This window comes from Cervus elaphus, chromosome 1 (genome assembly GCF_910594005.1).
Source record: "Cervus elaphus chromosome 1, mCerEla1.1, whole genome shotgun sequence".
NCBI lineage: Eukaryota > Metazoa > Chordata > Mammalia > Artiodactyla > Cervidae > Cervus > Cervus elaphus.
The window spans coordinates 30,468,767-30,495,372 of record NC_057815.1 but is presented as its reverse complement, the minus strand read 5'-3'; the positions used below and the strand labels follow the sequence as shown (position 1 = coordinate 30,495,372).

The 26,606-nt window shown below is 37.2% G+C and overlaps 1 protein-coding gene across 3 annotated transcripts in view; it reads right to left on the bottom strand.

Moving 5' to 3' along the window:
- CWF19L2 (CWF19 like cell cycle control factor 2) overlaps nucleotides 1–26,606 on the bottom strand; it is a 154,698-nt gene that overhangs the window by 127,602 nt on the left and 490 nt on the right. For 2 of the 3 annotated variants that reach the window (XM_043898155.1, XM_043898170.1), the window contains exons 2-6: nucleotides 24,046–24,156; nucleotides 23,208–23,327; nucleotides 8,683–8,793; nucleotides 7,824–7,946; nucleotides 152–245 (exon numbers count right to left, since the gene is read on the bottom strand). In XM_043898155.1, the coding sequence (XP_043754090.1) occupies nucleotides 152–245; nucleotides 7,824–7,946; nucleotides 8,683–8,793; nucleotides 23,208–23,327; nucleotides 24,046–24,156 (559 nt within the window). The remainder of the gene's footprint in view (nucleotides 1–151; nucleotides 246–7,823; nucleotides 7,947–8,682; nucleotides 8,794–23,207; nucleotides 23,328–24,045; nucleotides 24,157–26,606) is intronic. The other variant, XM_043898161.1, reaches the window with a different exon arrangement.

The following is a 26,606-nucleotide window of genomic DNA, read 5'->3' as shown; positions in this document are numbered from 1 at the left end:
TTTAATACATCTCAAAATCTGATATGGGTTGTTATTCATTTTTGGAATTCATAATACCTCGTGCCAATCTACTAGCAGACTCAGGGCATTCTCTTAGGAATACCAAGTTATAAGAAATGCTTATGAAGCTATAAGCAAAATATAAAGATACCTTTCGTAACGGATGACACATTACAGTGTTCTGGTGGAAGACCTGTCCCACCATCCTTCCAGTAAGGATTCAATTCTCTTTCCAGCAATCTGCACTGAAATAAAACATTTTTAGAGGTCACAATTTTAAAATAACCCCACTATAAAATATATTAATAAATTAAAATCTGAGACTCTGTTAATAATTGTAAACTTAGGGAAATATTTAAAACATTCTTTTTTTCCAATTTATTTATTTTAATTGGAGGCTAATTACTTTACAATATTGTAGTGATTTTTTGCCATACACTGACATGAATCAGCCACAGGTGTACATGTGTCCCCCATCCTGAACCCCCCTTCCACCTCCCTCCCCATCCCATCCCCCTGGGTCATCCCAGTGCACCGGCCCTGAGTGCCCTGTCTCATGCATCCAACTTGGACTGGTGATCTATTTCACATATGGTAATACACATGTTTCAAATCCTCTCAAATCATCCCACCCTCTCCTTCTCCCAGAGTAATGGAAATAAAAGCAAAAATAAACAAATGGGACCTAATTAAACTTAAAAGCTTTTGCACAATGAAGGAAACTATAAGCAAGGTTAAAAGACAGCCTTCAGAATGGGAGAAAATAACAGCAAGCGAAGTAACTGATAAAAACACTCGTAAGACACACTTTTTCCAACTTGGAGGAAATAATGTCTAAATTAACATTTATTCAATGTTTTTACTGAAAGCCACCATGAATCAGAACTGTATTAGATGCAGAAGATAAAACAGTCAATATGGCTAACTCAGCCCGTGCTAGCTTATAAGATAGTGAGGAATCTAGACAATATACAAGTAACTGACAAGCGCTTTGAAGACAGAAGTACAGAGTGCTAAAACCATACACAATTCAAACTCCTCTCATGCTGACAAATCAAAGACTTCCTAGAGGAAGTAACATGAGTAGTATTAAACCTAAGGATGAGTAAGAATTAGCCAGTTTCTTTTGTAGGTACCGAGAGCATTAAGGTGTGCCAGCCAAGGACAAGAATAAAAGCACGTTCATAAAACCTGAGAGGAAAGGGAAAGCACTGCAGTTTTAGGAAAGAAAGTAATTCAGACTTAACTAAAATTTTAGAAGCATGAATGAGTAGCAACAAGAGATTAGGTTGCACAATAATCAGAGACTAAGTCACAGGAGCCACTTGAAACAGCTATTGGAGCTTTATGCTGGGGCAATGGTGAGTATAAACATGATCAGCTTTGTATTATATAAAGAGCAAACTGGTTTCAGAGTGGACAAAAAACTGGAGAAGAGCAACATTAGAGGCAGGAAACCAATCAGAAAACTGTGGCAGTAATCAGGAAAGAGAAGATAATAACCTAGTAACAATGCAGGAGTCTACCGTGTTCCAAGCACTATGCCAGGCACTGGTGGTGGTGGTTTAGTCGCTAGTCATGCCCAACTCTTGCGACCCCATGACTATAGCCTGCCAGGCTCCTCTGCCCATGGGATTCTCCAGGAAAGAATACTAGAGTGGGTTGCCATCTCCTTCTCCAGGGGATCTTCCTGACCCAGGGATAAAACCCATGTCTCCTGCATTACAGGTGGACTCTACCACGGAGTCATGAGGGATGCTAGGCACTGAGGCTATAATTAACAAACCAGGCACAGTTCTTACCATCAAAGAAATTATGGCCTTGAGAAAGGAGAAGGAAAGCAATATTAATAGAGATAAGCGCTATGAAATTAACGGCTACTACAGAAACATACACAAGGGATATCCAATTTGACTTAGGGGTCAGAAAATGCTCCTTAGAACTAAAAACTGCAATTACTAGAAATAATAAAGGCTATTGGATAGAAAAAAATGGAAGGAATTAAACGTTAGTTTCTAGTAAGATGAACCAACCTTCGAAAACAAAAATGTTTGGTGAAAAAAAATTTTTTAAGCATTTAAAACATATTCATGAGCTGACAAAAAAGTACAGAATCTTCAATGAACAAAATTTAAGTTAGGGACTTCTCTACAGTCCAGTGGTTAAGATACCACGTTTCTACTGCAGAGGAAGCAGGTTCAATCCCTTGTGTGAGAACTAAGATCTCACGTGTTGCAAGCCAAAAAACAGAGAAAATCAAGAACAAACAAAAAATTTTAGTTAAAGGTTAACTTGGAGGCATAAGCAAAATAGTATGATTTGACTTCTTACAGTGTATACAAAAAGATTCTGTCACCTCCTTTCTTAGTCTACTATAAAATGTCATAGTATCTACAATCAAGAAATTCCTTCCAGTGCTCTTAGACACTCAAAGAGATACACATCGGATACTCAACAGGATAACAGAGACTAAAATTACACACTGAGGTGGACAACTGACAACAAGTAATACAAATTACGACATACTATACTACCCGAAAGTACAACAAAGACACACGACTGAATATATAAAGAACTACTACCAGTAAGAAAAAGACAACCCCAGAACAAAAACTAACAGAAAACATAAACAGGCTGCTCATACTATGAGAAATCTAAATGACAGAAGAAAACAATGAAGAGGTCTCTCCTCGTAATCAGAGGAACACATATTAATGCACAAAATACAATTTCTCACACATTAATTAGCATGACAAAAATTAAGTATGACAATACAGACACTAAGTATGGCAAAGAAACAAACATTGTTGGGGGACATTACACTGATCCTACTCTTTGCAAGTGTCTGTAAAGAACTTGCATACTTCACAGGTGCATACTTCATAACTTAGCAATTTCATTTCCAAATATGTACTATGGAGAAACTGAGCACTGCTTGTTAACAGTCTGTCAGAGTGAAAAACAAGAGGAATGGAAGTTTACAAAACGGCAGAGTTAGATTGTGAAAGACTATCGAGTGAATACAAGGAATGACATGGAAATAAAATATATCAACAGAATCCATCTCTAAGATGTTGGTCATATCATTTGCAAATAATATTTCTGACAACAGGTTAATATCTAAAATATACAAACAATTCTTACAACTCAATATCAAAAAGTAAACCACTCAATTAAAAAACGGTCAGAAGATGTGAACAGACATTTTTCCAAAGAGAACACAGATGGCACACAGGCGCACGACAGAACGCTCCACGTCCCTCATCACCGTGGAATTGCAAATCAAAACCGCAGTGAGACACCACTTCACACCTGTTAACGTGGCTGTCATCAAAAAGACCACAGATAACATGCTGGTGATTTGGGGAAAAGAGAATCCTAGTGCATTATAAGTAAGAATGGAAATTTATACAGCCACTACGCAATACAGTATGAATGGTCCTCAAAAAACTAAAAACAGAATTACTATATGATCCAGAAATTCCATTCCTGAGTATATAATTCAAAGAAAATGAAAGACTAATTCAAAAAGATATAAGTACTCCAATGTTCATATCAGAATTGTTCACTACAGCCAAAATATTTAAGAAACCTAAGTATCCATCAACAGATGAATGGATAAACAAGTTGTGATACACACACATACTGGAATGTTACTCAATCGTAAGAAAAGAAGGAAATTCTGCCATTTGCCAAAACATGGATGACAGGTATTATGCTTAGTGAAATAAGCCAAGACAGAGAAAGACAAATGCTGCAGTTATTACTTATGTGTGAAATGAAACAAATGAATAACAGAAACCGACTCACAGAACAAACCAGTACACCAGTCAGGAAAGGTAATGTCAAGGGGTTCAACAGAGGCAGGCGATTAAGATGCACAAACTACTAGGTATAAAATAAACTGCAGGACATACTGTACAGCACAAGGAATTACAGCCACTATGTTATAATCTATAAAAATACTGGATCACAGTGTTGTACACCTGAAACTAATATTGTATGCAAACCACAATTCAATAAAAAATAAAATTAAATTAAAAACACAATAAAGCTTTTAAATACCAATTAAAAAAATAAAAAAAATAAAAATGCTAACCATCATCTGAAGAAAGAAAAAAGAGAATAAGATGATGTACCAGGCACAACATACTCAAACTGTGGATGTTTGAAAACTGGCTAGTCTCACTAATTAGTCTAGATGATTTACTCCTGAACAATAATCTGAATTTTTACCTAAGCAAAAATGAAAAAGTACTACAGGTTATCAAACATCAGGACTAAATCCAGGTATCTACAAGGCAGCAAAAATAAATTCATGGGTAAAAGAATAATAAATATTCTTCCTTTTCAAATGTATAAGAGAAATAAAGCAGCACATATGGTTTTCTAAAAAGTTTATAATCTCATAAGGGAAATAAAATAAGACTATTAAATTAGAGCACTTTATAGAAAATTACAAGTACTATAAAGTAAAGGAACAGATAAGGTACTATGGAAACATAAAGGAAGAAGAGATTTATTTCAATCAAGGGAAATAGTAAGAATTTCACCATATATATCAAGTTAAGCCTTGAAGGATAAACAAGATGTAGCCATACAGAGATAGAGGGTATGTACTTAGAAAAATTCAGATGAACAAAAATTCTGAGACAGAAATTTGCAGAAAAACACAAAGTAATTAACTATTTTGGTTGAGGTGCAAATCACACAAAAGAAAAGAGTCCAATCTGTTTGGACTCCATTTGCAGGCAGCATCTTGAGGTTTTTAAAAAAGAACAATAAATATAGCTCCTTTCTTTTCAATCTTGGCTCTGAGCAAGGTAAGAAACATACACTCACTTACTCACACACACACACACACACAAGAAGAGGAAATAAAAGACCAAAATCACCTTTATTGTTAATGAAGGCTAAAGTGGAATTTTTCTTTCAGTGGACACCAAATGCATCTGTTAACTGAACCCTGCAATGAGGCAGACTTTCCCAGGTGTAGAATGCGCTGAACTAACCCCCACATCATCTCATTCACCACATAATCTTTGCAGGCAGTCTGTTCCATAAGAAGGTAAGGCAGGGCTAAGTCAAGCACGCCCAGTTTATTCTTTGCAAATTTTCTAATAGAAAACGTACTTCATATCTTCAAGGACAGAATGAGAAAGGAGGGTAGAGCATGAAACACCACTAGCGGAGCTTCATCTGTGGAAAAGAAAATATTAGAAACGGCAAAGACACATTCTCATTAACTTGAATCATTGGAGACTTCTAAACAGAGTAATAAGACCATGACAGAAGCTGTACTCTGAAAAAGTTAATCTGACATCAGTTGCAGGCTGCTGGGGGGAAAAAAAAAAGAGGTTATTGTAACTGCCCAGGCAAGAGTAAACTAGGGCCTGAACCACAGTAATATTTAACCTTGTATGTTTCTTAGTTTCAGGGGCTCTCCTCAGTCCCTACACATACTAACTCAGCTCCGGTAGAGGGACATAAACGAGGCAGAGAGGAGAAGACAGACAACTAACAACTGGCATTCAAACTAGAGGAGCAGGACAGGAGTGGAAACGACGATACAGGTGCAAAAGACAAAATCTACATTATCAAATGAGCAGACCAACAGATGCTAACTTACTTGAATCAGAGAAGTTTATACATGAGGATTTGTAAGAAAAGATTATATTAATTAGAAAGCCTGTAATTCAGAGCGGGAAAGTTGATAAGCATGACAAAGTACTACAGTTTCTTAGGAAAGGAAAGGTTTTCTGTAATAGTATTTCTAAGAAAAACTAATCACTATTTCAATCTACTTAAAAATACTGAAGAGTTTACAACATTCTATTGATATAGAGAACAGGCTTGAATACAGGCAAAACCTAAGATCCTAAGCCAGGGATACCCTAACAGATCAGACTGTTCATGCCTACGAAGAGCAGAGCATGATTTCAGAAGTAAGCATGTAATGGCAACGGGTAAAATCAACTTCCTGACGTCAGCTCCTCTTTCTTGCTCTACTATCCGTTGGATATCTCCCTATGGAACTTTCCCCTTGAGTCCCAACGTCTTCAGGTCTAACTCAGAGACAAAACAGAAATAAAGGTGTTCTAAAAATGCCTGGCCCCAAAGTTCCACATGGGCAGTTCCTTAATTATAAAGCCAATACAATTTACCACACCAACATTTTCAAAATTAAAACTGAACTGAGGGGAAAAAACAAAAGAAAAAAAAATTGATCATAGGACTTCATGATCACTCCTTCATAGTTTTCATTTATTAGTGCCTCTATGAGGTGTTCAAGGTAAATTCTTTTTTTTTATTTTTTATTTTGTATTAGGGTATAGCTGATTTACAAACAATGCTGTGACAGTTTCGGTGAACGGCGAAGGGACCCAGCCACACATACACGTGTATCCATTCTCGCCCAAACTCCCCTCTCAGCCAGGCTACCATACAACACCGACAGAGTTCCATGTGCTATACCGTAGCTCTCAAGGTAAATTCTTAAAGACTATTTTCTTGTTCTTGTTACCTAATTCTGTCTTCAGCTGTATTCAGTTTGTTGTTTGACCATTTACAAGTTTTCTAATTTCAACTCTCATATTTTTCATTTCTACAAGTTCGCACTGGCTCTGTCTCAAATCCACCTTATTAATCTTTTACCCCATATTCATATTTCCTATACCTACTGTTACTATATAAAGCTATTAAATATTCCAAAAGATAAAGGTTTTATGGGTCTGATTATGTTGTTTATTTTTTTATTGGTATAGATATTTCTTTTCTTAAAAATTAATTTATTTATTTTAATTGGAGAATAATTACTTTACAATATTGTGATGGCTTCTGCCATACATCAACATGAATCAACCACAGGTATACATGTGTCTCCCCCCATCCTGAACCTCCCTTCCGCCTCCCTCCCCACCCTATCCCTCTGGGTTGTCCCAGAGGACCACGACTTTGAGTGTGCTGCTTCATGCATCAAACTTGCACTGGTCATCTATTTTACATATGGTAATGTACATGTTTCAACGCTATTCTCTCGAATCAGTCCACCCTCTCCTTCTGCCACTGAGTCCAAAATCTGTGTCTCCTTTGCTGCCCTGCATGTAGGACGATCAGTACTGTCTTCTAAGTTCCACATACATGCATTAGTATACAGTATTTGTCTTTCTCTTTCTGACTTATTTCACTCTGTATAATAGGCTCCAGGTTCATCCACCTTATCAGAACTGACCCAAATGTGGTCCTTTTCATAGCTGAGTAATAGTCCATTGTGTATATGTACCACAGCTTCCTTGTCCATTCATCTGTTCTTTATTGTTTCAAGTGAATCTCATTCACGGACCATCATTACATTTTCATGCATTTTATGATTTTAGCTTTTGACCTTTGATGCCATAGAACTTGTTTCTGAGAGACATGTGAGGCCTAAATTTACAGTGTCATCCCCTAGAAAGGACCAGGAGTTACTTTTGCCAATCACTTCAAGGTACTACTAACTCAAGAATACTTTAAATTCTCACCTCAAAGATTTTCAGACCACACATATAACACGGTTCAAGCCCTAAACCCTTATAAATCAAAGCTGTAAATCAAATTCTATACTCAACCATATATGCCCTAGATTTATAAACACAACATACATTTATACTTATTTCCTACAAAAAATTTATTTTAAAAGAACTTATATCACATTTCATAGTTGTTCCCACTGATTTTACTAAATATCACAAAAAATAGTATCTTACAAGTAAAACTGCATTTATATACATGTGTATCACTTAAAGGCAAATTAGAAAGGTAAAGTATTTTAAATATTCTCTTACCTGTTCAAGTGCCTGGGTCTTCTCTTGCTGTGTTTTCCTTGCAGCTTCCTTTTCAGCTTTGAGTGACAATGATGACACAGTTTTAACAGACATAAAATCAACCGTCATCCATTCATCCCTCTGCTAAGAAAAAGAAGTCACTTCAATCTAAATTGATTAAAACAACACTAGACATTTAGTAATAAATTTTAGAGACTCTGGAGGCATTCAAACCTGGATTAAAGCCACATGGCTGTATAATTACTTAGCAAGTTTCTTAGTCTCTGTAAGCCTTATTCTCTCCCCTGTAAAAATGGGTAAAAACACCTACATTTCAGGAATGCTGTAAGGAGTTAACAAGAAACTGACTTAAGGCATCTACCTCAATGTCTGATACAAAACAGGTACTCCGACATTAGTTCTTCCCATCTTTCTTTCTTCACTGTTGCTAACAATATAAAAATAACTCTCTTCTTTGGCATATGAACTATAACCCAAAACTAGTGAACTATTCAACTAAAAGCATTGCAAGTAAAATTTTGGCATGCAGTGAAAGGAAAAACTGTGACTTGAACTCCACTAACTGTAGACAGGTCATACCGTACAAAGCTTCAAATACATAACGGGAGAAGTACCAGTTCCCCATCAACAATCAGAAGCAGAAAACCCTGAGAGACTAGAACAGGGATAAACGCTAACTTTCCAACAGGAGAAGAAATGAAGTTCAAAGGCTCAGCAGATTGCATTATTGCTAAATTACTTGTAAAAGTTATATTGTTTATAAAGTCTAATTTTTCTACTGAAGAAATTACACGCATCTTTCATTTTAACATTCATCTACTCTTGTAAGTTCACACTTGTTTAAAATCAGGTGGCTTACCTGAATAATCTGATTATCTTCTTTTTCTAACTTTTCATCTTTAATCTTCCAGGCCTTCTCCTTGCCAGGAGTCTGGGAGGGAACAGCCTCAACCCACTCATCTTCAGAGCTCTAAGAATATTTAGCATATAAGTAAAATTCTCAAATTTACATACTTTCATATAAAAACTCTGTGTGGTTGCACTCTTTCATTTTTTTTTCATCCCTAAAATATCAACCTTATTTGGGTTTCCAGTCTTTGCCCACTATACTTTTTAATCTCTAAATATTCCTCTTGGGGAATTAAATTCATTCTCATGGCTTAAAATACCACCAATTATACTGACACCTTTCTAATTTATATACCCAAAGTTTCAATGATTTAAATAACTGCCTACAATATTTAAATGCCATGTTGAACTCAATAAGAACAAAAAGTAAACCCAGCATCTACTTCTACAATACCTGTTCCTCTTCCTATGTATTTGAATTAAGCATCCTGGCATCACTACCCACCCACTTACCCAAGTCAGAAGTTTCAGGATCATCTTGCCCCCGCCATCTAAACATACTACTGTATTTCCAAAAGATTTCCAAACTATACCATACAGTGAACACCAAATGATTATCATGGGATCCACCTCCATCCCTGGCCAGAGCAGACTGTTTCAGAGGTTATTACATAAACCAACCAATTTCAATCTTAGTCACTCTCCAGAAATCTAAAATGGTTTACTCTATAACTAAGGAGAACTGGAAAGACACTGGCAGAGACCATTTCTAACATGAGGCACAGAATTCAGCAAAAATTTATCAGTATCAAGAAAAACAAAAACAGAACAAAGAGGGGAAGAAAAGGAAGATAGCAAGAAGACTCATGAAAGCATTCGTGACTCTAGTTCCAGGTATTCCTAAAACTCAGCTGCATTGCTATATGTCCTATGAGACTTTTGTACTCTAATTGTGATGAAAGTGAAAGAGGAGAGTGAAAAAGTTAGCTTAAAACTCAACATTCAAAAAACTAAGATCATGGCATCTGGTCCCATCACTTCATGGAAAATAGATGGGGAAAAAATGGAAACAGTGACAGACTTTATTTTCTTGGGCTCCAAAATCACTGCAGATGGTGACTACAGCCATGAAATTAAAAGATGCTTGCTCCTTAGAAGAAAAGTTATGACCAACCTAGATAGCATATTCAAAAGCAGAGACATTACTTTACCAAAAAAGGTCCATCTAGTCATAGCTATAGTTTTTCCAGTAGTGATGTGTGGATGTGAGAGTTGGACTATAAAGAAAGCTGAGTGCCAAAGAATTGATGCTTTTGAACTGTGGTGTTGGAGAAGACTCTTGAGAGTCCCTTGGACTGCAAGGAGATCCAACCAGTCCATCCTGAAGGAAATCAGTCCTGAATATTCATTGGAAGGACTGATGCTGAAACTGAAGCTCCAATACTTTAGCCACCTGATGCGAAGAGCTGACTCATTGGAAAAGACCCTGATTCTGGGAAAGATTGAAGGCAGGAGGAGAAGGGGACGACAGAGGATGAGATGGTTGGATGGCATCACCGACTCGATGGACCTGAGTTTGAGCAAACTCCAGGAGTTGGTGATGGACAGGGAAGGCTGGTGTGCTGCAGTCCATGGGGTTGCGAAGAGTCGGACACAACTGAGCAACTGAAGTGAACTGAAACCAATTTAAATTTCGTTTCTGTTACCTACAACCAATAGTTCCAACTAATATATACTCTTTCCTCCCCATCCTTAAAGCAACAGCCCTAGATCAGACCTGCTTATTTCTCATCTGGAAAAACCAAATTAGTCTCCATAACCCCTGTCTTTCCTGCTCCCTTTCATTCTCCAACTCCCACTCTAAATACATTTAGAGCGATGCAAAGGGCACATCTGACGACCTGTCATAAAGACTATTTTTACTCCTCTTCTTTCCAATAGATTCAATTTTATTTGAAGATATAATGTGCTTCCCTTCCTAGAAAGTAAAGGCTTAATCAAGTCTCCAATAAGGTGGAAATAAAGTACTGTGTAGGACTTTCTGGAAGTTAAGAAAAAGAGGGAATCCTCTCTACTGTTATGTACTCTAAGAGGCACTTTTTAAAGACAACAGAGTGACAAAACTAGAAGCCTGGGTCCCAGAAGGCCATACTACCATTAAACTGTCTACCTGATTTCCTTTATGTAAAAGAAAAGTTAACTACCTTTACATTCTATATATTTTATATTAACCAATGGCTATTCTGAAGTTCTCTAATAAATACAAATGAATGCAATTTGATGATACACTTACTATTGCATAAATCAAACTTCATGGTTTACAAAATCCTATCAATCCTCTTTTGTTTTATAACCTAACACTGCTAAGTCCCTTAGAGTTAAATTCACACACACACACACACACACACACACACACACACACACACACTTTACACCACGCTCCCTCTTACTCCCACACCTCTGCTCCCACAAGTCCTTGTGCACACACACCTCCATGTGCGAGGCTGCTTCTTGCTCACCCTTTAAATCTCAACTCAGGCATCATTTCCTCAGTAAGCCTGCATATAAAATCCTTCTTCCCTAATACCCTGACATGCCACAGCATCATGAGATTACACACTGGAAGGATGTGGCTACTTAATTAAATAATGAGTTCCCCAAAAGTTCAAACTCTATATGCTTATATTCCCCACATATATGAAAGTGTCTGGCAAAAAGTCAGCATTCAATAAATGTGCATTACAATTAGCTGAACTGACTCTTCCAACAACTCAGGATAGCGACTTCAGGCAGCAGCCTGCGTCCCAGCATTAAACATCAGGCACTGAAGGAAAGACGCCTCTGTGACAGAGCTGACAGTCTCACCCCTTTATACAATGACATGTGGACCATTCTGTATAGCTCTCCTACCTCCACTTCATTTGTACTGATTTTGTTGCTAATTTTCACTATTATTCACTCACCTCACCACTTCAGCATGATTTGTGTTCCCCTCCCCTCACACCATGACCTAAGTTTTCTTGCTGATTTTAATTTCAATCTTCCATCTTACCTTGAAGAATTTATAAACTATCAGTGTGACTCTTGACCTAAGAGAGGTCCCAGGACTCTTCTCATGTGTAGCATCATAATTAACCACACTCCTCTTCCCACCTAACAGTCAAAACCTAAAGACAGAACCAAGACAGAAAAGTGCCACCAAGGAAAATATACATATTTATATACATATGTTATATATGCACATAAAATACATAAAATTTATACATGTAAAATATAGGTTTTACATATAATGTATGTGTGTATATATATATAAATATGTATATGTCTCAAAGTACTTGAGGACTTCTGCATTGGTCATGAAAAAATAAATGCCACATCAGATTAAAAATATACAGAAATGAAAATAAAAGTAGAAAATATAAGAAACAACTGTTTCTAGATGCTGACTCTCAGTTGTGCAGGACTGAGAAAAGAGAAACAAGTGAGTGTCACAATTACACTCTACTGGTTTTTGCCTGCCGGCACTTTCCAGACAAAGGCACAAGGAGAGGTAAAGCAAGCACAGTATGACAATCTCACTGAGCTAAAGAAACAGAATTTTAACTTCATGATGACGGAGACAGAGTATCCATGAAAAGGAACCTATACAGAGAAAGAGTTCCAGAAAAGTATATGAGACCCCTGTAGTCCTTAACTCAATAACAAACTGAACATGTTTAGAATGCAAGTCCACAGGGATACACGAAGAATAACTACCATGTAAGAAACAATTATTAGAATGAGTACCATGTAAGGAACAATTGTGCTATTTCTGGCAGCGCAATGGTAAAGAATCTACCTGCCAATGCCAGAGACGCAAGAGATGCAGGTTCAATCCCTAGGTCGGGAAGATCCCCTGAGGTAGGAAATGGCAACCTGCTCCAGTATTCATACCTGGAAAATTCCATAGACAGAGAAGCCTGATGAGCTACAGTCCATGGAATTGCAAAGAGTCGGATATAACTGAGCACACACACATGAGCAGAGAGATCTCCAGAGCTCACAAACTGCCAGAAGATCAGCAGAAAAACCACAAAACTAGAATTAAAAAAGACTGGAAAAAAAACCTAGGAAAAAAGCTGAAAAAAAAAAAAAAACCCTCGTGGCTCAGCTGGTAAAGAATCTGCCTGCAAGGCAGGAGATATGGGTTCAATCCCTGGGTTGGGAAGATCCCCTGGAGAAGGGAACGGCTACCCACTCCAGTATTCTGACCTGTAGAATTCCCTGGACTGTGTAAAAAAATATATATATGAATGCTAAAAAAAAACAACTAGGAGAAAGAAGAGAAAAGGAATAAAAACAAATGAGACAAACAGAAAACAGACTGGCAAGAAGAGAAACTCAAACATATTTATAATTATATTAAACATAAATAATCTAAGTAGTATCTAATAGGATCTTTCTATATCTGAACCACCCAATATGGTAGCCACTAATCTAGCCATATGTATCTATGAATACAAAAAAATCTGGCTAGTGAGACTAAAGAAATGATCTTTCAACCTGATAACTTCAATAAATTTTGACTAAAAATTTAAAACTCAATGTGACTATCATATTAGATAATGGAGAAAATTCTCTAATTTAAAAGGAAGAAATTGATAAGCTAAATGAAAAGGCCAAGCCTTAAATATAGACTGTCCACAAGAAATACACTTTTAATATAAAATAAAGATACATTAAAACTAAAAAAATTTTTAAAAAGATACACCATGAAAGCAAAAATAGTAACAAAACTAAAAAGGCTTTATTAACATGAGACAGAAATAGGTCTTAAGGAATATTACCATAAATAAAGAGGAACATTTCATGATATTGTAATCATCAACCCATCAACAAGATATAACTATCCTAAATGTGTATGTACCTAACAAGACTTCAAAATACATAAGGTAAAACTGACAAAACCCGAAGAAGAAAAAGACAAATTCATAACACAGAGATTTTACACTATGAATAAACTTTCTCCCAAGTTGACATTCACAGAACACCACAACTATCAACAACACCTGAATATACATACATTTCCATTACACAAGAAATTTTCACCAAGATAGAGCATAGGCTAAGCCATAAACTCAGGCTCATAAGTTTTTTAAAAAACTAAATTATACATAGTATGTTTTATGACAACTGAATTAAATTTGAAGCCAGAAACAAAAAGGGTTAAATCCACAAATTCCTGGTTAAATCCATAAATTCATATACAGTCTGTAAGTTTAAAAAATAACAAAGTTAATTAGAAAATATTTTGAAAAGGATGACAATGAAAATATAACATCAAAATCAGTTACATGGAGATAAAACAGTGCTAGGAGAAAAATTTGTAGATTATAAATACTCAATTAGAAAACAAGAAAGGTTTAGAATGAAAGACCTATGTACCCACTTCAGGAAGTTAGAAGAAAAGGAAATTAAACACAAAATATATAATAGGAAAGAAAGAATAAAGACAATGGAAATCAACAGAGTGTACACAAATAGAAAATCAATGAAACTAAAAGTCAGTTCTTTGAAAAAAATGATTAATAAAATTGATAAACCTAAAACTATACTGACCAAGGAAACAAAGAAAAAATAGAAATAGCTAAAATCAGGAATGAAGAAGGGGATATAAATTCAACAATTTAGATGACATAAACAAATTCCTTGAAAATCCAAATTACCATAACTCAAGAATAAAAAGAAAACATTTAATACAGATATTAACAGAATTAAATTTGCACTTTAAGCATCCCACAAAGAAAATGCTAGGCCCAAACAGTCTGACTAGTAAGCTCTAGCAATCATTTAAGGAAGAAACCACACCAATCTTAACACAAACTTTTCTACAAACAGAAGAGGGAATATTTCCTAATTCATATGTGAGGCCGGCATTACCCTTAACACTAAAACCCAATATCCCTCATAAACACTGATGCAAAACTTCTCAACCAACTGTGGGCAAATCAAATCATAAAAAAAAACATATTCAGTAAAATTCATATGTAAATATATATAAATAAAATATTTTATAAAGAAAAATGACCAAACAGGGTTTATCCCAGGAATTCAGCTTCCTATAACATTAAAAAAATTAACCAATGTAATTCTTCATGTGGCTTCCCTGGTGGCTCAGAGGGTAAAGCGTCTGCCTGCAATGTGGGAGACCAGGGTTCGATCCCTGGGTGGGAAGATCCCCTGGACAAGGAAATGGCAACCCACTACAGTATTCTTGCCTGGAGAATCCCATGGACAGAGGAGCTTGGTGGGCTATAGTTTATGGGGTCATAAAGAGTCGGACACAACTGAGGGTGACTTCACTTTCACTTTCAACAGAATAAAAGAGAATAATCATATGATTAGATTAATAGATGTGTAAAAGGTATTTGACAAAATCCAATGCTTATTCAATACACCAACCCTTAGGGAAAAAAATAAAAATAGAGGAAAATTTACTCAATCTAAAAGGGCATACATAAAAAGCCCACGGCTAATATCATGCTTTCAGGTGAAAGATACTTTCCACTTAAGGAACAGGTAAGGAGGTCCAGTCTCATTACTTCTATTGAACACTATGCTGAAGTCCCAGCTAGCGAAATAAAATAAAAAATTAACAAATGAGGTAAAAGGAATAGAGATTGGAAAGAAAAATAAAGCGTCTTTATTCACACATAACATAATCATATACTAAGAAATCAACCAAAAAAAGTTAACACTAGTACTTGTGAACTTAGGAAGGTGACAAGATACAGGCAAATATACAAAAATCTATTGTAAAGATATATACTAGCTGCAAATACAAGAAAAATAAAATTTATTTTTAATTCCATTTCCAACAGCACCCCAAGAAAATAAAATACAAAAATATAGCAAAAGATGATAGTAAGACCTCTACACTGAAAATATGAGAACACTGTGAGAGAAACTTTAAAAAACTTTAAAAGACAGAGAGATATATCATATGCATGATGAGTTGCATGCCTCTCTATTTTAAGATATTAACTCTCTCAAAACCAATCTATTGATGCAAAACAATTCCAATCAAAACATCAGTAGCCACTTTTGTTGAAAATGATAAGTGATTCTAAAATTTACTTTAAAAATGCAAATAACCCAGAGTAGCAAAACATTTTTCAAAAAGAACAAAATCATAGAACTTACACTACTTTATTCCAAGACTTACCCGAGAATTGCGGTAATTAAGACAGTGTATTTACTGGCCAAGGAGAGACATGCAAGTCAACGGAACAGAAGAGAGTCTAGAAATTACCCCACAAATATATATGCTCAATTGTATTTAAAACAAAGGAGCCTAAGTAATTTAACAGAGAAAGGTTAGCCTTCTCAACAAATGACACTGGAACATGTGGAAATTCTTATGGAAAAGAACTACAGTTTGACACTTAATACATACCATAAACAAAAATTACTCAGAATAAAGTGCTGACAAACACAAAAATGAAAGCTACAAAATTTCTTGAAAAAAACACAGGAGAAAATCTTCACAACTTTGAGATGTACAAAAAAGTTAGGACACCAAAAGCGGTAATGAAGAGAAATTAATGGTAAAAGAAAATAATTAGTAAATTGGAGTTCATAAAAGAAAACAGAAAGACCAATAAAGATTTAAATTAATGCTATACATCATTGATACCCAAGGAAATATCACATGAAATATTACTATACACACAGTAAGATGGCCAGAAAACTACAAAGACTGGGAATTCCAAGTGCTCACAAAGATGCAGAATAACTGGAACTCCCATAAACTGCCGGGAGGAGTAAAATGGTCCAAACACTTTGGAAAATAATTGTTCTTTTCCAAGAGAAAAACATGTCCACAGAAAGACTTGTACATATTCACAGTAGCTTTATTCAGTGTTGTTTAGTTACTAGGTTGGGCCCAACTCTTTGCAACCCCTTTGTCGCTCACTAGGCTCCTCTGTCCATGAGATTTCACAGGCAAGGATACCCCTATCTATTTGCCAAGAAGTTATGGGACTGGATGCCATGATCTTAGTTTTCTGAATGTTGAATTTTAAGCCAACATTTTCACTCTCCTCTTTCACTTTTATCAAGAGGCTCTTTAGTTCTTCATTGCTTTCTGCCATAAGGGTAGTGTCATCTGCATATCTGAGGTTATTGATATTTTTCCTGGCAATCTTGATTCCAGCTTGTGCTTCATCCAGCCTGGCATTTCACATGATGTACTCTGCATGTAAGTTAAATAAGCAGGGTGATAATATACAGCCTTGACGTACTCCTTTCCTGATTGGAACCAGTCTGTTGTTCCATGTCTGGTTCTAACTGGTGCTTCTTGACCTGCATACAGGTTTCTCAGGAGGCTGGTAAGGTGGTCTGGTATTCCCATCTTTTAAAGAATTTTCCAGTTTGCTGTGATCCACACAGTCAAAGGCTTTAGTGTAGTCAATGAAGCCGAAATAGCTGTTTTTCTGGAACTCTCTTGCTTTTTCTATGATCCAACGTAAGTTGGCAATTTGATCTCTGGTTCCTCTGCCTTTTCTGAAACCAGCCTGAACATTTGGAAGTTCTTGGTTCATGTACTGCTGAAACCTAGCTTGGAGAATTTTCAGCATTACTTTGCTAGCGGAGTCAGATGAGTGCAAATGTGCAGTAGTTTGAACATTCTTTGGCATTGCCTTTCTTTGGGATTGGAATGAAAACTGACCTTTTCCAGTCCCGTGGCCACTGCCAAGTTTTCCAGATTTGCTGGCATATTAGTTATATTAGCCACAAACTAAAAAACAACCCAAATGACTCTGAACAGATAAAATAGACAACAAATCATGGTATATGAATATACTGTAATATAGCAAAAAAGAGAAGAGTAATACTGATAGATGCAATCACTTGAGTTGCAAAAACATAATGTCAAGCCAAAGAATCACAACATAAAAAAGATCATATTACAGTTGACCCTTGAATAGTATGGGGGTTAGAGGTGCCTACCCTCTGTGCAGTGGAAAACCAACATGTAACTTTACAGTGGGCCATCCATATCTACGGGTCCACATCTGCAGATTCAACCAACCAACTGTGGATTATGTAGTACTATAGCACATATTTCTCAAAACAGATGCACATATAAATGGACCTGTACAGTCCAAACTCATGTTGTTCAAGGATTAACCATATATGAATATTCATGCTGCTGCTATGTTATGCTTAGTTGCTCAGTCGTGTCTGACTCTCTGTGACCCCACAGACTGTAGCCCACCAGGCTCCTCTGTTCATGGGGTTCTGCAGGCAAGGATACTAGAATGGGTTGCCATGCCCTCCTCAGGGGATCTTTCCAACCCAGGGATCAAACCCAGGTCTCCCACATTGCAGGCAGATTCTTTACTAGCTGAGCTACCAGGGAAGCCCAACAATACTGGGGTGGGTAGCCTATCCCTTCTCTAGGGGATCTTCCCGACCCAGGAATTGAACCAGGGTCTCCTGCATTGCAGGCGGATTCTTTACCACCTGAGCTATCAGGGAAGCCCATGTGAATATTTATATGAAATCCCAACACAGGGAAAACAAATCTATAGTGGGATAAAGCAGACCTATGGCTGCCCAGAGAGGAGGAGGAGGAGGGAGGGTGAGGAGCAATTGATTGCAAAGAGCCATGAGGAACTTTATGGGGAATGGAAATGCTCTATACCTTAACTGACAGGGCTAAACAGATACAAGAATTAAATAGTACACTTAATAGAGGATTATTTTATTATATATAAATTATACCTCAGTAAAAATGATTTTAAAAGTTAAAAGAAAAAAAAAAATCAAGAGACTGTGACAGTCAAGATATTCGTTCTAGTCGCACATGGATCTTGAAGGGCTCCCAGCAATTCATTTGCTTCTATTACTACCTAAGCAAAGTTGTTTCAAATCTACACAATTTCCTCAATCCCTATATCCTACTTCTACTTTCAAGCTGTCTTTTCACATGATGATCTTACCTTCTACTTCACAAAGGAAACAGAGAACATCAAGCAGAAATACCATCAATAATCTGTCGCCCTTATTTATCTGCTACTTCCTCTTCACTTATCTGTATTTGTGTACATCTTTACTACTTCCCTGCTAACTCAGAAGACAAAGTGCTCCTACTAAGCTTACCCCATCCTCTGAAACTTTGCTCACCCAAATGTAGCATTCTCCTCATAATATTCAAGCCTCTCTCCCTAAAAACATTTTCTCAAGACCTCCCAACCAACCTGATTTCCCAAACTATTCTTCTTTCTTTCCCTTCATGTCAGTATAAATTTTTCTTTCCTTCTTCAGTCAACCTCAATGTGATGTGGGCACTGAGCATTCATTCAAATTACTTTCTTTAAGATATATGTTACACAACTTTAAAGGCAGCATAAATGTATATGCTATATGCAGCAACAAAAACACTTACATATCAGAAAACAACAATAACAAGAAAACAAAGAATAGGACAGTGAGTCTCTGATAAAGGGAAGCAAGTGCCCTTAATCAAATGGCATAAATGATTAGTCACCCTGACACACATATCCCCATGGGATGAGGATTCTTAACAGCTGTGATACTTGGGTAAATTCCTGAGAGTTTTATAAACTCCACTGAAATAAACTTTATATATAAATTTCTCATTGAAGAGAAGATCAATTTTATCAGATTCTTATTGAAGTCAGCAACTCAATCCCACAATTGTAGAAATAATACCCCTATTTTGCTTTCCCTTTAAGATTTTCCAACTCCCTCTGTCCTGAGCTATAGTCAAAACAATTTTATTTTCTATATAATATTCCTAACATTACAAAACATGCTGGACACTTGATAAAACTATCCAGCTGTAGTTCTCACTGTGAATGAAGATGCTGCGTTCTCACATAGCAGTAAAGAACAATACCACATAGGAACCTGGAACGTTAGGTCCATGAATCAAGGTAAATTGGATGTGATCAAGAAGGGGATAGGAAGAGTGAACATCAACATCTTAGGAATCAGTGAACTAAAATGGATAGGGATGGGAAAATTAAATTCAGGTGACCATTGTATCTACTACTGTGGGCAAGAATTCCTTACAAGAAATGGAGTCAAAAAAGCCCTCAGAGTCAAAAAAAGAATCTGAAATGCAGTACTTGGGTACAATCTCAAAAATGACAGAAATGATCTAAGTTCATTTCCAAGACAAACCATTCAACATCACAGTAATTCAAGTCTATGCCCCAACAACTGATAACGAACCTGAAGCTGACCAGTTCTATGAAGACCTACAACACCCTCTAAAACTAACACCAAAAAAAAAAAACAGATGTCCTTTTCATCACAGAGGATTGGAATGCAAAAGTATCAAATCAACAGACACCCAGAATAACAGGCAAGTTTGGCCTTGGAGTAAAAAATGAAGCAGGGCAAAGGCTAACAGTTTTCTCAAGAGAACACGATGGTCATACCAAACCCTTTTCCAACAACCCAAGACACAATTCTGCACATGGAGATCACCAGATGATCAATACCTAAAGAAGATTGATATATTCTTAGCAGTTGAAGTTGGAGAAGTCATCAAAAGTCAGGCAGCAAAAACAGGACCTGGAGCTGACTGTGGCTCTGAGCTCCTCATTGCAAAATTCAGGCTTAAATTGAAGAAGGTAGAGAAAACCATTAGACCATTCAGGTATGACCTAAATCAAATCCCTTATGATTATACAGTGGATGTGACAAATAGATTTGAAGGATTAGATCTGGTAAAGAGTGCCTAAAGAACTATGGATGGAGGTTTATACCACTGTACAGGAGGCAGTGACTAAAACCATCCCAAAGAAAACAAATACACAAAAGCAAAGTGGGTATCTGAGGAAGCTTTACAAATAGCTTAAGAAAGAAAAGAAGGGAAAGGCAAGGGACAAAGGGAAAGATACACCTAACCAAATGCAGAGCTCCAGAGAATAGCAAGGAGACATAAAGCCTTCCTAAATGAACAATGCAAAGAAACAGAAGAAAACAATCAAATGGGAAAGACTAGAAATCTCTTCAAGAAAACTGGAGATAGCAAGGGACATGTCATGCAAGAATGGACATAATAAAGGACAGGAACAGTCAAGATCTAACAGAAGCAGAAGAAATTAAGAAGAGGTGCCAATACACAGAACAACTGCACAAAAAAGGGTCTTAATGACCCACATAAGCACGACGGTGTGATCACTCACCTAGAACCCAACATCCTGGAGCAAGAAGTCAAGTGGGCCTTAGGAGGCATTACCACAAACAAAGATAGTGGAGATAACGGAATTCCAGCTGAGCTACTTCAAATGATAAAAAACTATACTGAAAAGGTATTGCACTCAACATGTCAGCAACGCTGGAAAACTCAGTAGTAGCCACAGGACTGAAAAAGGTCAGTTTTCATTCCAATCCCAAATAAGAGCAATGCCAAAGAATGTTCAAATTACCATATAATTGCACTCATTTCACATGCTATCAAAATTATGCTCAAAATCCTTCAAACCAGGCTTTAGTAGTATATGAACTGAGAACTTCTAGATATACAAGCTGCATTTAGAAAAGGAAGAGGAACCAGAGATCAAATTGCCAACATTTGCTGGATTGTAGAAAAAGTAAGGGAATTCCAAAAAAACATCTGCTTCATTGACTATACTAAAGTCTTTGAATATGTGGATCACAACAAACTGTGGAAAATTCTTAAAGAGATGGGAATACCAAACCATCTTACCTGTCTCCTGCGAAACCTGTATGGGGGTCAAGAAGCAAGTCAAAACCAGACATGGAACAATGGACTGGTTCAAAATTGGGAAAGGAGTCCAACAAGGTTGTATATTGTCACCCTGTTTATTTAACTTAAATGCAGAGTACCTCATGTGAAATGCCAGACTGGATGAATCACAAGCTGGGATCAAGGCTACTTGGGAGCAATATTAACAACCTCAGATATGCAGATGATACCACTTCAATGGCAGAAAGTAAAGGGGATCTAAAGAGTCTCCTGATGAGGGTGAAAGAGGACAGTGAAAAAACTGGCTTGAAACTCAACATGAAAAAAACTGTAGCATCCGGTCCCATCACTTCATGGCAAATAGAAGGGTAAAAACTAGTAGCAGTGACAGAATTTATTTTCTTGGGCTCCAAAATCACTGCAGATGGTGACTGTAGCCATGAAATTAAAAGACGTTTGTTCCTTGGCAGGAAAGCTATGACAAATCTCAAAAGTATATTAAAAAGCAGAGATATCACTTTGCTGACAAAGGTCCGTATAGTCAAAGCAGTGGTTTTCCCAGTGGTCACGTCCAGATACGAGAGCTGGACCATAAAGAAGGCTAAACACCAAAGAACTGCTGCTTTCAAATTGCAGTGCTAGAGAAGATTCTTGACAGTCCCTTGGACTGCAAGGAGATCAAACCAGCCAATCCTAAAGGAAATTAACCCTGAACTGGAAGGACTGTTGCTGAAGCTGAAGCTCCAATACTTCCGCCACCTGATTCAAAGAGTCAACTCACTGGAAAAGAACTTGATGCTGGGAAAGACTGAAGGCAAAAGGAGAAAGGGGCAGCACAGGATGAGAGAGTTAGATTGCATCAACAACTCAATGGATATGAATGTGAGCAAACTCCAGGACACAGTGGAGGACACAGTCTGGTGTGCTATAGTCCATGGAGTTGCAAAGAGTTGGACACGACTTAGCGACGAAACAACAACAACATTCTTATATAAAACAAGCTTTCGTGAGCCAATTATCATCTCAGGGCATACTGCTGAAAATTTAATTTCTGAAACTACAAGAGGGCCAGACTGGCCCTCTTATGAAGACTCAACTGACAGTATAATCCTCTGAAGATCTTACCTAGGAGTCCAATTATCACTAAATACCTCCAACTCATCTCGTTAAGCACCACGTACTTTTCTGTTCCTGAAAATAACCATGAGGGTTTGCCTTGCTTTCCTTTCTTTTGTGGCTCCGGTCATCCAAAACCTGGCTAGACACACAACAGATCCAGCATTCTCTTCCTTTCTGTCCCAAAGATAAATATACAAATACAACCCATTTTAAACACTTAACTGTTAATGTCTATGAAAAACAAACTGAGGTAACAAACTGAAAAGTCTTGGTACTCTTTCCCTTCTTTTATGGTACTATTTTTACTCCCCTTTCACTCTTTCCTGTTTCTCCTAATTTTCCAACTGCTTCTACTTAAAATCCGTTACGTGCTGTCTGGCTTCTCAGTGTTGGTATTCTTCCTTCTTTTCAATTTCCCAAGACAATTCATCCATTCTAATGGCTTTAAACAGCAATGATCCTCCAACCACATCTCCATCCTCTAGCCCTTATCTCTAACCTAAGATCCATATTTCTACCATTTCCTGTACACTTCCAAGTAGACGACGCCCAAGCATTTTCTTGGGAGTATATCTTAACTAGCAATATTCCCTAAGTTCTCACATATATTTTAGGCCCCCATATGTTGTTCCTTTGGACACAATATTCTCAAGCAGCTTCTCTGGTTGGTTTTAGTGCATACTTACTGAGGAGCTGTCAGTTGACTCATTTTTCTCACACTTTTGTTTCTTGCTTTTTTTTTTCTTCTCTTTCTTTACTTTTTTTGAATGCTTGCCTTTTTTCTTCTTTTTCTTCACACAGTCTTCCTATAAATAATCATTTTGCAGAGGCAAGAATTTAGTTTTAGCTTACTTTAAAAGTAAGTGTTTTGAGGAAAAGATCTATGTCCTAAAACACTTTAAATCTTTCATGAAAGGAGACAAGGAATATGATTAAATAAATAGCTTCTTCTAAAAAATTTTAACATGCTTCTATAATATACGCACTACTAATAAACCAAATAGCTAAAATTTCTTGGAAGAATATAAGGGAAGTTTTAATTTATTTGTACATATATTGACACACAGATATAATCAAACATATATATGAAAACACAGTATGTATCTCCTTCAATGGGTCCAAAAGAATTTATAGATTACTAACCACATAAAATCTAACAAGACAGCATAAATTGTGGGAAGAGAAAGCGAGAATTGAGACATCCCCCTTAAAAAAAAAAAAAACATCACATTAAGCTTAAAACACTTAACATTTTAGATCCATAAACTTGCCACAAGTGGACTGGAAACTTGGATCTGAGCTTTCTACCAGCCAACTCAACTAACACAATCTTTCCAATATCATGTTCAAAATATTAATATATACTACTCTAGCCAGAGAGACAAATATTCAGTACTGTCAACTATGTGATATTCATTCTATAACTTATAAAAAAGTTTATAAAGTTGCTCCTCCAGTATTAACTTGAATAAGTGCCAAAAAAAAAAAAAAAAGCTTACACCAAGTAAGCCTGCTAGTATTCACCTGTGAGATTTGTTCAACTCTCTTAATCACATCAGGTAGCATCCATGTTTCCTCACCCCGAAGTCGTTTAAGTTCTTTACGCCTTTCTTCCTTTTCAAAATTGGCTTTGGCCTAAAACAGTGAAAAAAGAAAAATTAACAACAGATCCACCTACTTCTCACCAAAAAAGCAAAACAGAAACTTGCCCCACTTTCATGTAAAGCTCACCACAAATTTGCTTCTATCAAAGTGTGTGTGCCACCAAGGAAACTAGATCTGAAAGAGACACGTGCACCCCGGTGTTCATCGCAGCACTGTTTACAATTGCCAGGACATGGAAGCAACCTAGATGCCCTTCAGCAGACGAATGGATAAGGAAGCTACGGTACATATACACAATGGAATATTACTCAGCCATTAAAAAGAATTCATTTGAATCAGTTCTAATGAGATGGATGAAACTGAAGCCCATTATACAGAGTGAAGTAAGCCAGAAAGATAAAGACCAATACAGTATACTAACGCATATATATGGAATTTAAAAGGATGGTAATGATAACCCAATATGCAAAACAGAAAAAGAGACACAGATGTACAGAACAGACTTTTAGACTCTGTGGGAGAAGGCTAGGGTGGGATGTTCTGAGAGAATAGCATTGAAACAAGTATACTATCAAGGGTGAAACAGATCACCAGCCCAGGTTGGATGCATGAGACAAGTGCTCAGGGTTGGTGCACTGGGATGACCCAGAGGGATGGGATGGGGAGGGAGATGGGAGGAGGGATCGGGATGGGGAACACATGTAAATCCATGGCTGATTCATGTCAATGTATGGCAAAAAGTACTACAATATTGTAAAGTAATTAGCCTCCAACTAATAAAAATAAATGAAAAAAAAAAAAAAACCAAAGTGTGTGTGCATGCATACTAAGACACTTCAGTCGTGACAGACTCTTTGCAACCCCATGTAGCTTGTCAGGCTCCTCTGGACAGAGGAGCCTGGTGGACTACAGACCATAGGGTCGCAAACAGTCAGACACGACCGAGTGAGGAAGCACAGCACAGTACAGTGAAATGAGCCACGAATCAAGGACAGAATCTTGGGACCTACTGTAGACCTCTTCCTCTCCCCTAAGCTCCCTACCTCAGAAATGACTTGACTCTCTTTTCCCTTCGCTATCCCACTGATAGTGCCTGATACTTCTGTAACTGTTAGGAGACTGACCCCCATACCTTCAATCTGCAATGTCCATAACCATCTACCCACACCCTCAAAGTGCTTCAAAAAGAATCACCTTTCTAAAAACAAATGATCATATTGATAATTTTTTATCATTCAAAAACAGTCAAACTAAGTAACAGCTTCCTAAGAAGTTGTTCCTGCCTTTTCATTCTCTCCCCAAATTGCAAAGCTAGGATTGGTCCTTCTCAAAACTCTGTACATAGCTATACTATAAAATTTATCATAGCTTACAAACCCACTCTGTCCAAAAACTGCCTCAAATATCAGAGACAAGGATGAAGGATATTTATTATACACATACATTCAGTTCAGTTCAGTTGCTCAGTCGTGTCTGACTCTTTGCGACCCCATGAATCGCAGCACGCCAGGCCTCCCTGTCCATCACCAACTCCTGGAGTTTACTCAAACCCATGTCCATCGAGTCGGTGATGCCATCCAGCCATCTCATCCTCTGTCGTCCCCTTCTCGTCCTGCCCCCAATCCCTCCCAGCATCAAGGTCTTTTCCAATGAGTCAACTCTTCGCATGAGGTGGCCAAAGTATTGGAGTTTCAGCTTCAGCATCAGTCCTTCCAATGAACACCCAGGACTGATCTCCTTTAGGATGGACTGGTTGGATCTCCTTGCAGTCCAAGGGACTCTCAAGAGTCTTCTCCAACACCACAATTCAAAAGCATCAATTTTTCGGCGCTCAGCTTTCTTCACAGTCCAACTCTCACATCCATACATGACCACTGGAAAAACCATAGCCTTGACAAGACGGACCTTTGTTGGCAAAGTAATGTCTCTGCTTTTTAATATGCTCTCTAGGTTGGTCATAATATTACATATGCTGAAATCAAGGACCACCGACCTTTCACCTCTGTTAGACTTATTGCCGTTTTCTTGCCCTGTAAAATCTGACTGCAGTCATTATACCTTCTCCTTCCTGTCTCCTATATCGGTTCCTTATTTGCATTTAAATGTGTTTTAAACGGTTATAGCTTACAACAAATAAAATAATCATCATCACTTGTTTCACCTTACATTGTTCTCTAACTACAACTTTTCTCCTTCACTGCCACACTTCCTACATCTTGTGAGATAATCCAATAGTACAGTTTACTCTCCGTTCCTTGTTTTACCTCTACTCATTTCAATCGTAATGAAAAACACGTTTCTCAACTTTTTTCGAGGGGCTAAATTTTTTAGATCTCTGTCTCAATCGCTGTTTGGTTCAGTACGGGTTTGCAATAAGCCAGATAACTGACACAAGTAACTTAAAAGAAGAATGAAACGATCTAGTCTAACGTGCCTTACACGAGTTCCTGAAAACAGAAAATTTCATTTCAGATATAGCA